General features: G+C 41.9%; 1 protein-coding gene across 2 annotated transcripts in view; it reads left to right on the top strand.

The window, feature by feature from the left end:
* The first annotated feature begins 8,334 nt into the window (after positions 1-8,334).
* HEY2 (hes related family bHLH transcription factor with YRPW motif 2) overlaps positions 8,335-16,936 on the top strand; it is a 45,714-nt gene continuing 37,112 nt past the window's right edge. For both annotated transcript variants that reach the window (XM_040350365.1, XM_040350366.1), the window contains exons 1-2: positions 8,335-8,575; positions 16,056-16,134. In XM_040350365.1, the coding sequence (XP_040206299.1) occupies positions 8,493-8,575; positions 16,056-16,134 (162 nt within the window). In that variant the 5' untranslated portion in view covers positions 8,335-8,492. The remainder of the gene's footprint in view (positions 8,576-16,055; positions 16,135-16,936) is intronic.

Below are 16,936 nucleotides of genomic sequence, written 5' to 3' on the forward strand. Positions count from 1 at the left end.
GGAAAGATTTTTTCACAGTAAGAGCTGTGAAAATGTGGAACAGACTCCCTCCAGAGGTGGTTCTGGCCAGCTCAGTAGATTGCTTTAAGAAAGGCCTGGATTCTTTCCTAAATGTACAGAATATAACTGAGTACTAAGATTTGTAGGTAAAGTTGATCCAGGGTAAATCCGATTGCCTCTCGGGGGATCAGGAAGGATTTTTTTCCCCTGCTGTAGCAAATTGGATCATGCTCTGCTGTTTTTTTTTGCCTTCCTCTGGATGGGCATGGAGTTGGGTGTATAGGATTGTACTGTGTTTTTATTTTATTTTTTTAATTTTTTGTGGTTGAACTGGATGGACTTGTGTCTTTTTTCAACCTGACTAACTATGTAACTATGTAACTATGTAAGGGAGAATGGGGGACTCAACTTATGATGGTGGGGTGGCTCTTCACATCTAATGGAAAGGGGAGGGGATGCGCTGGACATCTAATCTTACAGATACAACCAGCCCTTTTGAGGGCAATCATAATGCTGATGCAGCCCACGAAGAAATTGAGTTTGACACCCCTGCTATAGAAGGTGGTAGGTAACGGACCAGTTTTTGACCCTACCAAATATGAAAGAAAACTAGTAACGTTTTAGCCACCCTACAAAAATTAGCTGAAGGTTGGAGACAACCTGTTTTCAAGTTTGTGGAGTGGAAGCAGAGGGTCATGGGCACCATACTCCATGAAACTTACCTCTACACTGAACAATACCCACTCTCAATTTTATGAAGTATGGTCACTCTGTCTCAACTATAACCATAATCTAATCTAAACTTTAATCATTCCCTACTCTTGCTTTGATGGCAACACAATTATGACTTTATACAATGGGGGTTCCCATCTGGGCCCCACATCTCCCCCCCCCCTTCAAATTCCCTTCTTTCTTCACATCGATTGCTTCCCTCGTAACCGCTGGCACCACCTCTCTGTTGTCCATCTCCCCCTTGTCCATTCCATCATAGGCTCTCCAGAGCCTCTACTTGAGTATAGCAGTTTTATATATTTATTTTTGTTATTCTTTTTATTGTAAGTTTTTAAAGTTTAGTACAATACAGAGCCTATTGGGCATACCCAGGCTGATAGGACAAACCAACATAGAACAAGAAAAGAAAAGAAAAACTAACCAACACAAAAACCAAAAAGTACGCTCAGGCCTCAGAAACAGATTAAAATCACGGCTTAAGAAAAAAGAGGATGAAAAACAAGGCACCTTCCCATGTGTAATCACCTAGCCGATTTATTATATCACAAAGAGCAATAATATTTCTCTGGAACACATAAACTACACTTGTATACGTGTTAATCAGGCATACTCTGTTTCTCCGAAAATAAGCCCTACCCCGAAAATAAGACCTAGCGTGAGTTTCTGGGATGGTTGCAATATAAGCCCTACCCCAAAAATAAGCCCTAGTTAAAGTCCTTGTAAAAATATGTAATCCGTTCTGTAAAAAGATTATATAATGTGCAGTGTGTCTCCCTTTTGTAACTTTATTGTGGAAAATACCTTATTTACAGCACTGCTGGGCGCTCACGTGACCCGCCGGAGCTCTTCTCCTCTCCTCCCGTCTGATGTCAACTGTTTTTTTTTTTCAATAAAACTTTATCAAGCCCCTCCCACTGCAGTACTCAGAGTGGGGCTGACGTCATTGGGGATCTTGGCCCCTCCCTCTGCAGTATTTGGAGTAGGGAAGAAGAGCTCCAGCAGCTCACGTGATCGGCAAGCGGCACTGTAAGTAAGGTATTTTCCACAATAATGTTACACAAGGAGACACACTGCACATGATATTATCTTTTTACAGAACGGATTTACATCATTTTATAAGGTCTTTAAACAAAGGTTTATTTTTGGGATTACAGAATTTCACAATGCTGACTCCAGAGCTGACAGGGGGAGAAACGTTTTTGTACATACCATAAATAAATAAGACATCCCCTGAAAATAAGCCCTAGTGTGTTTTTTGTAGCCAGAATTAATAAACTTTGTGGCACAGTTACGAGAAAGGTTAGTAGCCTTACAGAGTGGTAAAGCTAAATTAACCACATTTATCCAAATTTTTTATAAAAGGAGCTAAGGAGGATTTCCCTGACTGGTATACCTAAAGGCTCCCTTCATGTATTCCACACTAGTTTCTACATCCAATTGGGACTACTAATGCTATCTCACTGCCTCCACTTAACCAAATAATGCAGGGGCCGCTGAGCATATACCCAGGTCTCTAATACAGAGGCTGCCAGTCACAAGCACAGCTCTATGCACACTGACAATACAGGCTCAGTCTAGGGGAAGTCTTTTTAGATGTAATTGCTAAATAACTTGAACAGGAGGCGAGTTCAGGGATCAGGGATCAAGACACTCCAACCAATAGTAGAAATAAAAGCTTCTCACTAATCCTCTCTAAGCAGCTTTTCCTAGAGTTAATGGGAAATGGCCAGTATATCTAGGAGCAGTCCTCAGTTCATATGGCATCCTATGGCACTAGGTTCCCTTCTAGCACTTGCACAATCAAAAGCAAGCAAGGTCTTTACTTCCAGGAGCTGTCTGCCACTCAGATTCCACAGGTAGATGCTCAGTGAGGGAGATAAAAGATCCTTCTCCAGACTAGGACTCCAGGATGATGCCCACCAGAAAATAATCTAAAAGCAATCTTCTACAGGGCCTTAAAGCGGAGGTTCACCCAAAAAACAAGTATATAACATTTACATTCTTTATACCTTAAACATGTACAGTATGCTGTTTGTTTGTTTTTTTGGGGGTGTACATACGGTATTATCTCTATTTTTAGTAGGCGTTCCTATGCAGTGGCGCATTGTCCTCTGGGACTTCGCCCAAATGATTGACGTGCCTGACAAAACCCCCCCCCCCCCCGGCGGATAAGGCGAGTCACGAGTTTCCAAAACTAGCCGAACTGCGAGTCAGCTCTATACGGCGCTATACGGCGCCTGCGCACTGACTAGGAGCCGTGTAGAGCTGACTGCGCAGGCGCCGTATAGAGCCGACTCGCAGTTTGGCTAGTTACGGAAACTTGTGACACGCCTTATCCGCCAGGGGGAAGTTTTTGTCAGGCACGTCAATCATTTGGGCGACGTCCCAGAGGACATTGCGCCACTGCATAGGAACGCCTACTCCCGCGGGAGCTAGTACCCGGAGGCCAGGTGAAAAATAGCGATAATACCGTATGTACACCCCAAAAAAAATAAAAACAGCATACTGTACATGTTTGAGGTATACAGAATGTAATGCTATATACTTGGGTGACCTTCGCTTTAACCTAGCACCTGCTGAGGCCCAGGCTGCATTTTTTTTGTCTCACTAGCTATCACAGTCATCAGCCCCAAAAGAACTGGTACCCTCCCTGGAGAGGAAGGAACACTCTTAAAGGGCCTTCCAAACATTTATCACCTCCCCAGCCACCATTTGGACACCTCCTTTCAGGGATTGGCTGGGCCATGTTAAATATGCATACTCGTCAGCATGATAAATATGTATATTGGTCATTTAACTCTCCCTGCCCTATATTCTAGAAACTTCTTTCAGAAGCAGGTGGGAGGAATCAAACACCTAGATTAGGAAATCCTGACCAGACAAAAACAGTTGATCACTGCTTCACTGATTTCAGTCAAGCCAAAAACTAAATTTAGCCTAGCAGCCTAGTTAGAGCAGGGTGTTACATGTGTTTCCCCTGCAAACGCTTGTTTCTTGTACTTCTGACTGAATGTATGCATTTATCTTCACCTTCCCTACATTTACCCCGTGTATTTGACATTTTATCTGTTATATATTGTGTATGCTATACCTTCCTTTCAATGTACACTACCTTTTCTTGAAAAATAAAATATAAAAAATAAATAACTTTTTTTTGGGATAAGTTTTTACCCCAAATTAACACAACTTTCACCCAAGATTCAACCACTTTCATACCATGTGAAAACAAGTGAATATTAGGTGAGAGTTGGATAAATCTGTGTGAAAACTTTGATACATAAATCCCTCCAGGCTGTGTAAGGGCTATTTGACCAAGAAGGAGAGTGATGGGGTGCTGCGCCAGGTGACTACCTCTTGAAGCTCATCAAGAGAATGCCAAGAGTGTGCCAAGCAGTAATCAAAGCAAAAGGTGGCTACTTTGAAGAACCCAGAATATGAAATATATTTTCAGTTGTTTCACACTTTTTTGTTATGTATAATTCCACATGTGTTCATTCATAGTTTTGATGCCTTCAGTGTGAATCTACAATTTTCATAGTCATGAAAATAAAGAAAACTCTTTGAATGAGAAGGTGTGTCCAAACTTTTGGTCTGTACTGTATATCTGTGGTAGAGGAGGGTGCATCTATCCTGATTGTGACATTAGGCTTTGTTCACACAAGGTGATTACTTCAGTGCCCTGTGCAGGGTTGCGTTTTACTGGCACAGGGATGCACAAGTGCCGCATGAATCCCGATGTCGGCAGGGACAGATTTCCATCTCAGGAGCCTAAAGGCAGAGAATTCTGTAGTTCAGTAAGACCGATTTCTTTTTTCTTTATAAGTTACCGCAAAGCTCTAGGAAAAAAATAAAATGTCAGTAAAAAAACACTAAAGTGGATTTTAGGGCAAAGATCCGTAATAGTGGAAACGATACGTAAATTACGCTATACGAAAACATTCAAAGACCCATAGACTGGCCTCTCTTTGTACATTGACAACCTGGAAGCTGGTCATCATAGTCCATGTCCACTCTCCATTGCAAATGTGAAAGAATCTATGTTGCACGCTACTTCCCCCTGACCTTGTGAGCAAGCCAGGAGTGGTGAAACGCGTTGGTTGGCTTTTGGGTGGAGACATTACTGTGTACAATTAATTCATTGAGGGAGACTTACTATAAAAAAAAACTGGCACACACAGAATCTGGTGCAGATGTGCATAGTAACCAATCAGCTTCAGCTTATTCAGTTAAACTTTGATAATAAAAAAGTAGAAGCTGATTGGTTACCATGCACAGCTGCACCAGATTTCAAAGGGGACACTAGTTCTGGTGACCTGGGGGTCCCCGAGGGATCCCCATATTGTGCTTGGATTTTCTCTCACTTCCTGTTTGGATTATGAGACAGGAAGTGAAGAGAAATCTCTGCAATTGGACAAAGATTATAAAAATAAACTTTCTCTTACTCTATTCAAAATTAAAAAAAAAAGGAGAGGCTCCAGTAATTTTTGTGCTTATTAAAGAGGAATTGCAGTCTGCTAATTTGTAATAAAAAAACACTTTGCTGTTCCGAAGCTTCCCTCCAACCACTTTGCATATGGGCGGCAGGTTACGGGTTCCTATGGGCGGCGGACAGTGGCCGAGTTGCAGGCCCCTATGGGCGGGTTGCGGCTTCTATGGGCGGCAGGTTGCGAGCTCCTGCGGGCGGCGGACATTGGCCGAGTTGCAGGTCCCTATGGGCGGGTTGCGGCTTCAATGGAGCGTCAGGTTGCGTGCCCCTGGGGGCGGCGGACAGTGGCCGAGTTGCGGGCTCCTATGGGCGGGTTGCGGCTTCTATGGGCGGCAGGTTGCGAGCTCCTGCGGGCGGCGGACATTGGCCGAGTTGCAGGTCCCTATGGGCGGGTTGCGGCTTCAATGGAGCGTCAGGTTGCGTGCCCCTGGGGGCGGCGGACAGTGGCCGAGTTGCGGGCTCCTATGGGCGGGTTGCGGCTTCTATGGGCGGCAGGTTGCGAGCTCCTGCGGGCGGCGGACATTGGCCGAGTTGCAGGTCCCTATGGGCGGGTTGCGGCTTCAATGGAGCGTCAGGTTGCGTGCCCCTGGGGGCGGCGGACAGTGGCCGAGTTGCGGGCTCCTATGGGTGGGTTGCGGCTTCTATGGGTAGCAGCAGGTTGCAGGTTCCTATGGGCGGCGGACAGTGGCCGGGTTGCGGGCTCCTATGGGCGGGTTGCGGCTTCTATGGGCGGCAGGTTGCAGGCTCCTATGGACGGCGGACAGTGGCCGGGTTGCGGTCTCCTATAGGCGGGTTGCGGCTTCTATGGGCGGCAGGTTGCGAGCTCCTGTGGGCGGCGGACAGTGGCCGAGTTGCGGGCTCCTATGGGTGGGTTGCGGCTTCTATGGGCGGCAGGTTGCGAGCTCCTGCGGGCGGCGGACATTGGCCGAGTTGCAGGTCCCTATGGGCGGGTTGCGGCTTCAATGGAGCGTCAGGTTGCGTGCCCCTGGGGGCGGCGGACAGTGGCCGAGTTGCGGGCTCCTATGGGTGGGTTGCGGCTTCTATGGGTAGCAGCAGGTTGCAGGCTCCTATGGGCGGCGGACAGTGGCCGGGTTGCGGTCTCCTATGGGTGGGTTGCGGCTACTATGGGCGGCAGGTTGCGAGCTCCTGCGGGCGGCGGACAGTGGCCGAGTTGCGGGCTCCTATGGGTGGGTTGCGGCTTCTATGGGTAGCAGCAGGTTGCAGGCTCCTATGGGCGGCGGACAGTGGCCGGGTTGCGGTCTCCTATGGGTGGGTTGCGGCTACTATGGGCGGCAGGTTGCGAGCTCCTGCGGGCGGCGGACAGTGGCCGAGTTGCGGGCTCCTATGGGTGGGTTGCGGCTTCTATGGGTAGCAGCAGGTTGCAGGCTCCTATGGGCGGCGGACAGTGGCCGGGTTGCAGGCTGCTATGGGCGGGTTGCGGCTCCTATGTGTGGCAGGTTGTGGGCTCCTATGGGCAGCGGACAGCAGATCCTGTGTTCTCTCTGCATCACGGTGGCTTCCACTGTGCGGCTCCTGCCTCCTCCTCCTAGGCGTCCAATAGGATCTCCTGTCTTTTTAGCCAATCGGCTGACTGGTGTCAAAACCTGCTACCTGAATGGCCGGGAGGAGAATCCCTGTTACAATAGAGAACATTGATTCGCTGTTGTAACACACCTGGGTCAGCTCGAAGCGCACTCTCTGCAACCCGAGCCCACCCTATATTGAAGCCTATTAGAGCCTCTGGTTCTAACCGGTGCTTCAAAAAAACAGCCTCTCCTGATTTGAATCCATGCGCCGGTGTCCTGAAAGGGGCCGGACGCATGGATAGGGGAGGCGGCGATGGACGGGTTCTATTGTTCTGACTGGAGGTCATATGACGTCCTTCAGAACAAGCCGCTCATGTGCGCCCCCTAGCTCATGCACAGCGATTGTTGATGCACTGTGTCGCTTCTCTGATCACGGTAAAGATCCTATGACGTAGGCTCTTTACCACTTGATCAACTTTGTCCAATCACAGTGTAAATAGGAAGTGAAGGTTATCAATATTCCTCTATTCATGCTGACAGAGTGTGAGTAGAGGAGAGCAGATATGTGGCTCTCCTGACGGGGGTCTGCACTGAAAGTCAGTGCATTGATTATCAGTGCAGCCCCATCAGTGATGCCTGTCACAGCCTACCAGTGATGCCAATCAGTGACCACCAGTGGTGTCACTCAGTGCCCTACACTGATGCTAATTAGTGCCCATCAGCGTTGCATTTCAGTGCCTAATCTGTAAAACCTATCAGTGCCTCCTCATCAGTGCCACCGATCAGTGCCCATAAAGGCTGCCTATCAGTGCCGATCTGTGCTGCATATTAGTGCCTCCTCATCAGTGCCCATCAGTGCAGCCTCATCACCAGTAAGGCTGCATTCACACCTAGGCGTACAAAATCGCTGCGTTTTGTCCCGCGAATTGCGGCGACAAATTGCAGCGTTTTGTACCACGATTTGCGGCGACAAAACGCCGCGATTGTGAATGCAGCCTCACCCCCTCTATGGAGATGGTTCACATCTCCGATGCCAAACGCCGAAAGCCACCTGAAAAAAAGGTCTGGCACTTTTTTTCAGGCGGCAGGCGTACGGCGTTCGGCATAGGAGATGTGAACCATCTCCATAGAGGGCAATGTGTTTTCATACCTCCAGCGTCTCGGGGCTGCTGCGGCGTCGCACTACAGGCGACAAAACGCCTAGGTGTGAATGGGGGCTTAAGGAGACAAATTACTTATTTGCAAAATGTTGTAACAGAAACTAAAAGAAACTTTTTTTTTTTCAAAATGTTTGCTCTTTTTTTTATTTGTTTTGCATGTATAAATATCAATAAAAGAAAGTTCTGTCTCAAAAAAAAAAAAAAAAAAAATGTCATATGAGTAAAGTGTTACAGAAAGCTGGGGGTAAAAGTGTCCGGCATTGAAGTGGTTAAAGTGTAGAACGTATGGGAATGCTCCGATCCGTGTATAGTTAGTGATGGGATGTGTTGCTGTGGTTTCCGGTGCCTGGAGGTGACAGCGGTCAGTGATCACAGATGACAGAGTGGGCGGGTCAGACGGGCGGGAGGGGGCGGGCTCAGAGTGACATCTGCAGCAGCAGCAGCGTGGGAAAGCCTTGTAGTTTGGGGAATAGATGAGTGTGAGCGGTGATCGCCTACTGATCTCCATCATCTCATCCTCCAGCCTGGACTACTGTACACCCGCCACATTGGACCAATCGTCATCCTTGGAAGTAACCCTGAGAAAGAATGAAGAGACCGTGCGATGACACCAGCTCTGACAGCGATCTGGATGAGACCATTGATGTGGGCAGTGAGAATAATTACTCCGGGTGAGTATTACAACTTGCCATGGACACGTCATAAAGTGTTTGTCACCAGGACCCCCAGGATGGGGTGGCAAGAGGAGCACCTACCTTCACTATGGTGTATTGGACGACATGGAAAGAGATCGAAAGTTTGTGCCCGGCTCCTTCATTTATTATACAACACTTATTTGTGGAAATATTCATTCAGGGATCCGCTTTATAGATATTCCACTTTCATTTCACACCTAAAAATACAGATTTACTATAATTGCATGGGGTAGTGTATGGGAAAGAGTACTAAAGTGCCCCATCAGGGATGCCAACTGTCAGTAAATTTACACGCAGTTTGTAAGATCTCCAAATTGTGCATCTGTCTGTCACTAAATTTGCAAGCAGTTTGTAAGATCTCCACATTTTTGTATCTGTCTGTCAGTAAATTTACAAGCAGTTTGTAAGATCTCCAAATTTTTGCATCTGTCTGTCAGTAAATTTACAAGCAGTTTGTAAGATCTCCAAATTTTGTATCTGTCTGTCAGTAAATTTACAAGCAGTTTGTAAGATCTCCAATTTTTGCATCTGTCTGTCAGTAAATTTACAAGCAGTTTGTAAGATCTCCAAATTTTTGCATCTGTCTGTCAGTAAATTTACAAGCAGTTTGTAAGATCTCCAAATTTTGTATCTGTCTGTCAGTAAATTTACAAGCAGTTTGTAAGATCTCCACATTTTGCATCTGTCTGTCACTAAATTTACAAACAGTTTGTAAGATCTCTAAATTTTGCATCTGTCTGTCAGTAAATTTACAAACAGTTTGTAAGATCTCTAAATTTTGCATCTGTCTGTCAGTAAATTTACAAACAGTTTGTAAGATCTCTAAATTTTGCATCTGTCTGTCAGTACATTTACAAACAGTTTGTAAGATCTCTAAATTTTGCATCTGTCTGTCAGTAAATTTACAAGCAGTTTATAAGATCTCCAAATTTTGTATCTGTCTGTCAGTAAATTTACAAACAGTTTGTAAGATCTCTAAATTTTGCATCTGTCTGTCAGTAAATTTACAAGCCGTTTGTAAGATCTCTAATTTTTGCATCTGTCTGTGAATGTCCGTCAGTAAATTTGCAAACAGTTTGTAGGATCTCTAATTTTTGCATCTGTCTGTGAATGTCTGTCGCTAAATTTACAAACAGTAAATGTTACCGCGATTTGCCGCGACAAAACGCAGCGTTTTTAAGCCTAACATACGCCGGAGGGGTGATTAACATTGTCGGCTACGTCGAAAGCCGCCTGAAAAAAAGGGTCCGGGACTTGTTTTGAGCTTCAGGCGTACGGCGTTTTGGCGTTTGGCGTGGAGATGTGAACCATCTTCATAGCCGACAATGTTAAATCACCCCTCCAGCGTATTTCAGGCTGCAATAGCGTCACGCTACAGGCGACAAAACGCCTAGGTGTGAATGGAGCCTCATGCACAGATGCAACAATGACAGATTGTACAAACTGTTCATACATTTCCTGACAGTTGGCACCCGTGCTTCCCATACACATTACAGTCTGTGCTATCTCAGATCTACCAACAAGTATTTAGTGTGTTCCTGATTGGATACAGATTGATCGGACAGGTTAGGTCTGTCTGTCCTCATATTACACTGAGGTTGATTTACTAAAACTGGAGAGAGCAAAATCTGGTGCAGCTCTGCATGGAAACCAATCAGCTTCCAGTTTTTTTTTGTTGTCAAAGCGTAATTAATCAAACTGAAGTAAGAAGCTGATTGGTTACCATGCACAGTCACGCCATGTTTTGCACTCATAGGTTTGGTAAACCTAAAGTTGCAAAGATTGTATGGTCAAATTGTAAAGTGTATGGTGATTCTAATGGTGCCCTTTGAAGTTTGATTATCCGAATGATGCAATCAAAATAATCAAATCCACAACCAGGTGAATAGGCATAAATTCACTTCCAATCAATTTGGACTTGATTTAGATTGGCTTTGATCAAATAGAGTCTATCAATTTATTAATAATCACTTTGCATTGATCTGCAGCACTGAGATGCTTTGATTGTATTTCAATCGATCAGATTATGAGTCTAAGAACAGAGATGTGATCAATAACGTGTGATCAGTATTTCTAAACTTTCCATCAAAAGCCAATTCCCTGTGTGTGGCATATTGATTGGGTTTGTACACTATAGATCAAGTGTTCCTATCGGGAGAGATCGATCAGTAAACAAATCGATCATTTATTGAAACGTGTATGGCAACCATGACATTCATCAAGTGGATTTTCTTGATCTCACAATGAAATCGTTTTCATGGCTCAGTATTTAAAAATAGTATGTTTGTAAATACACTTGTGGGATGTGGGAACCCTGTAAATCCACTGCGGGTGTTCCGCATCGCACCCGATTCGCACAGCAGCTACACTGCCATATGCAAACTCCCGGGGGGGTTAATACATTGTTAATGACACCCCCATTTCAGCTCGCATATCGCTCTGCGTACTGACAGTTCAGATATGAATCGGGTGTGAACAGCCATGTGATCCGATTCTGGTGCCAACCAAAAAAAGGCTCCTGTGCAAGTTTGATCCGAACGCGATTCGATATCAGCCGTACTCTATGTATGGCTGAAATCGCATCGCATGTGATTTGCAGTGCGTTGCATATCACATGCGATCTCGCAGAGCGCACTGGTGTGAACCGGCACTCTTTTTTGATTTAGGAAATCTATTTAACTTTTTTTTTTATTTACTTTAATTTTTTATTACGTGCCATCTATTTGACTTTTTTTTTTACTTTAATTTTTACTTATTTTTTTTATTTTTTACGTGCCATCTATTTGACTTTTTTTTTCTTACTTTAATTTTTACTTACATTTTTTTTTTATTATTTATTACGTGCCATCTATTTGACTTTTTTTTTTTTACTTGAATTTTTACTTTATTTGACTTTTTTATTACGTGCCATCTATTTGACTTTTTTTTTTTTACTTACATTTTTTTTTTTATTACGTGCCATCTATTTGTGTTTTTTTTTTTTACTTTAATTTTTACTTTAATTTATTTTTTTATTACGTGCCATCTATTTGACTTTTTTTTTTACTTTAATTTTTTTTATTACGCGCCATCCATTTGACTTTTTTTTCTTACTTTATTTTTTTTTTATTATTTTCACGTGCCATCTATTTGACTTTTTTATTTATTTTTTTACTTTAATTTTTACTTACATTTTTTTTTTTTTTTATTACGTGCCATCTATTTAATTTTTTTTTTTTTACTTTAATTTTTTTTTTTATTACGTGCCATCTATTTGACTTTTTTTTTTACTTTATTTTTTTTTTTTATTAAGTTCCATCTATTTGACTTTTTAATCTAGTAGATGAATGAGATCCTATATATTTTACTTAGGTATCTGCTTAGATTCGAAGCCTCGTACACACGTCCGAGGAACTCGACGGGCGAAACACATCGTTTTGCTCGTCGAGTTCCTTGTGAAGCCGCCGAGGATCTCGGCGAGCCAAATTTCCTCATTCCTGTCAAAGAAAAAGAAGACATGCTCTCTTTTTGGCTCGACGAGATCCTCAACAGTTTCCTCGTCGAAAAATGTACACACGACCGGTTTCCTCGGCAAAAAATAAAACACATCAAGTTTCTTGCTGGTTTTTGCCGAGAAACTCGGTGGTGTGTACGAGGCCTGAGAGGTATTGAGGACAGCTCCTGTGTCAGATAATTAGGTAATATTTACATGGAAACAGACCAGCATTACTCCAAACAAATACACAAAGCTGCTCAGTCTAGCTGCGCGTTTCCATCGCACGGATCAATATCCATGCTGCAAACTTAAGTTAAAAAATGGCTTCTTTTAATACAGTATTTCCACATATTCACTTACAGAGGCACTAGCTAATGAAATATGATTTATTTTTACAATTGGATGTTACCAAAAAAAAACACACATTATTATTATTATACAGGGTTTATATAGCGCCAACAGTTTACGCGGTGCTTTACAATGTAGAGGGAGGACAGGACTATTCCAATACAGTTCAATACAGAAGGGATAGGACACATGAATTTTTTTTTTTTTTCAGACTACAAGTTGAATAGACAGAACTGTTTAAATGACTAAAAGTGTATAAAATCAGTCGATCGTTCTCCATGCTGTGTGTTCATTACTTATGTCCTGAAGTTGGACGTGTCTGTGCATCCATATACCAGCTTATCTTGTAGTCTCCTTTTTTTAGTTTACAGGCAGGCAGGCAGGAACAAGAGTGTCATCCTTTCCCCAGTAAATATAAGGAATAAACCCCAGCAGAGTGGGCACGTATCCTGCCAAGAAAGTTTACCGATTCCCTAAAGCCTCGTACACACATTGAGAACATCAGACGAATGATCGTTCGTTTTTTTTTTTTGCATGCTAGTCTCAGGGTATAAACGTCCCGGCTGCAATAGGAGTGCTTTGAAGTTGCATCTTTGATTCCGGATTTTTCTATATACCCTATAGATGCCATTTTAGTGAAGTGTAGCAATTGTATTAAAGATAAAAAATAGTGTAATGCCGCGTACACACGATCAGGCTTTTGCCCGGGCCAAATCAGTCGGAATTCCGACGGAAAAATATAGAACATGTTCTATATCTAAACTCTGATGGAATTCATTGGAATTTCCGATGAAAAAACTCAGATGGGACACGATCGGAAAATCCGATGGAAAAAGCCCATCGGAAATTCCGATCGTGTGTACGGGGCATTAGTCTATTGGCCTGGCTTACCCAATTGATTTTTGGGGTGTGCATTCTCTGGAATAATTTATGTTATAATACTTATCACAAGTATAAAAAAATAAAATAAAAATACAGGGTACTTTTACATGAGGCAAAATACAAAAGGACGCAAAAAAATTGTTTATTCTCAAACTGTCATTTCACTGGATCTAATTGATATATTATAAATAGATTGTTCCTGTTTTTTTTTGTGATATCTTGTCATATAGTGTTAATGACAGGTAATGAATCTCAGTCTGTCGCCTCGTCACATACGGCAGGAACTGTGAATCATTTCAAGGCGGATTTCCAGTGTCTGCTGTAATCTATATCATCCAGACTGTGCTATGTACTTGTCAAAGGCTATTCATTGGAAAGATGCTACTTCAGATATTAGTCAGGCCGCGTACACACGGTCGATCCATCCGATGAGAATGGTCCGACGGACCGTTTTCATCAGTTCACCGCTGAAGCAGACTGATGGTCTGATGTACATACACACCATCGTTTCCAAAACCGATCGGGTCAGAACGCGGTAACGTAAAACACACGACGTGCTGAAAAAACATGAAGTTCAATGCTTCCAAGCATGTGTCGACTTGATTCTGAGCATGCACGGTTTTTAAACCGATGCTTTTGTGTACTAACTATCGGTTTTGACCTATCGGTCAGGCATCCATCAGTTCGATTTTAAAGCGAGTTCTCTTTTTTTGGCCCGAAGGACAACAGACCGATGGGCTGTACACAATGTCGGTTTGGACTGATGAAACTGAACTTCAGTCCGTTTTCATCGGTTTGGACTGATCGTGTGTACGCGGCCTCAATGGTCTTGTGCGGAGAATGCCTGCCGGGGTCACTTTGAATGGTGACCAGTAAGAAAAATAACATCATTCAAATGTTTATTTTATACATGTACTGCTGATATCCACTGCAATTAGGTAAAGGAACAAGAAGAAAGTATGTTAGGGAGTGAATATGTGCATCAACCAATCAGCTAAAATAACTCAACAGGTACCTCCTCTGCAACATGTATCAATGATTGGTCCAACTGGTACCCAAAACCTGAAGCTGATGCTCATAGCAGTTATGTGTTGACTTTCAAAGTGATGAATCTGGTTGGTAATGGCTCCACATTTGCACCAAGTTCTGAGCTCCTGTTTTCATACATCTATATATATATATATATATATATATATATATATATATATATATATATATATATATATATATATATATATATATATATATATAAAAATATACACAAAAGGTCTTATAGGTTCTTCAAGTAGTTTCCACGCGTTTTTTAACTCTATTATATGTAAAGAAGTGCTAAATCTTTTTTAAGTCAACTAGTTCCTAGATTTTGTTTTCATACATCTATATATATATATATATATATATATATATATATATATATACATACGAGAGGTCTTCAAAAAGTTTTAGCACTTTTATACATATAATAGAGTTAAAAAAAATGCAGAAACTTCTTGAAGAATCTATATATAAATACAAATATATATATTATATATATATATATATATATATATACACATATATACATATATATATATATATATATATATATATATATAAAAAAAACATACATATATATATATATATATATATATATATATATATATATATATATATATATATGTATGTATATATATATATATATATATATAGGTTCTTCAAGAAGTTTCTGCATTTTTTTTAACTCTATTACATGTATAGAAGCGCTAACATTTTTAAAGTCAACTAGTTCTTAGCTTCTGTTTTCATGCATCAATATATATATATATATATATATATATATATATATATATATATATACTGTATATCTATCTATCTATCTATCTATCTATCTATCTATATATATATACATATATATATATATATAAAAGATATATATAAAAATATAAATATATATAATCTTCCCCTATATTCTATATATGGCGTTAAATCTCTAATAATACTGATTTCAAAAATGGACATAAGCAGAGATAAAATATAAAAGAATTCCGAGTACAAGACTAGCAAACTAACGTCTTTTTTTATACATATGTTTGCCCATAGCCCACCTAAACCCTTTTATAAAAATTGTATAGGGTACATTACCAATGCAGTAAAAATAGTTTAAAAAAACATAACCTAGGACATTCGATTCAGATGGGAACCTCGCGTGATAGAGGATTTGCAACCACTATTAACTGTTATAAAAAGCATTTTTTTTTTTTTTAAGGGCATAACTTTTATTGTTGTACTTCTAAACGGGAACCTGGATTTTGATTACAATTACTTATAATTAAGTTATGGTAGGTTTGCACTTAGGGCATTGCATAGTTCAGCACTGGCCAGGAATCTTCTTGCAGAGGACCACAAAGCTGGGTCTTCTTCCATCCAGTAAGCGTAAGGCCCCGTACACACGACCAGTTTCCTCGGCAGAATTCAGCTTCCGACCGAGTTTCTGGCTGAATTCTGCCGAGGAAACTGGTCGTGTGTACACTTTCGGCCGAGGAAGCCGACGAGGAGCTCGACGAGGAAATAGAGAACATGTTCTCTATTTCCTCGTTGTTCTATGGGAGCTCTCATCCCGCCGAGCTCCTCGGCGGCTTCAGGGCTGAACTGGCCGAGGAACTCGATGTGTTTGGCACGTCGAGTTCCTCGGCCGTGTGTACGAGGCTTCAGAACAACGATCTCACTGACACTGCTGACTGTTTTACTTTTCTTCTTTTTTTTTTGTCACAGGCATAGCAGCGGCTCAATAATTCGATCAAACTCGCCGTCAACCACATCACAGATAATGGCCAGGAAGAAACGGAGAGGGGTAAGACCTTGCATGTTTTTAAATATTGCTTTTTGAAAGCACAAAATTGTAAAAACGAAAACTGATGATTTGTACCGCACCCATGAATGAATTGTTTTCTATGGGTTCACTGGTTTCTGATGCTTTTTGTTATTTTGGCTTTGTTTTACGGAAAACACTTGTGATTGTGTGTGCATTTGTGTGTAAGTCTGCAAAGTCAATAAAGAGTGTAGATGGAAATCCCTAATTCAACTCCTGATGTCATTTGCTGTCTGGACTGTTAAGGCTAATGGAGCTGATTTAATAAAGGAGTAGAGAATATTCACTTTGCTTAGAGAATATTGTGAAGGAATGTTCATTTTAAAGAACCAAGCAGGTACAAGGCAAATTTGAAAAAAAAAAAAAATATATATTTCTGCTAGCTCATGATTGGCTGATTAAAGTGAACACAGCTTTACCTTATTCGCTGTGGTGAATATAACATTCTTTATGCAAAGTGAAATCTTTTCTTCAGTAAGGCTGGCCATACATTATACAATTTTTGCTTTAGATTTACCAAAACCAAATAATATGAGGTCAAACCTAAACACTTCTAATTTGTGTGCAATCAGGCCTCCCTTGTACTTATTGGTCATTGCAAATGACAATGGGAGGGCTGCCATATTCAACCAGATCCCATCCCAATCTGACAGTCCAGTGTGACACTCAGATGACAATCAGGTAACCCTAACAAGGACTTCCAACCTAAAAAAGGCACATTACCCTTAAAGCGGAGGTTCACACAAAAAGTGACCCTCCGCTTTTTGGATCCCTCCCCCCTCCG

This window comes from Rana temporaria, chromosome 4, assembly GCF_905171775.1.
Source record: "Rana temporaria chromosome 4, aRanTem1.1, whole genome shotgun sequence".
Lineage (NCBI taxonomy): Eukaryota > Metazoa > Chordata > Amphibia > Anura > Ranidae > Rana > Rana temporaria.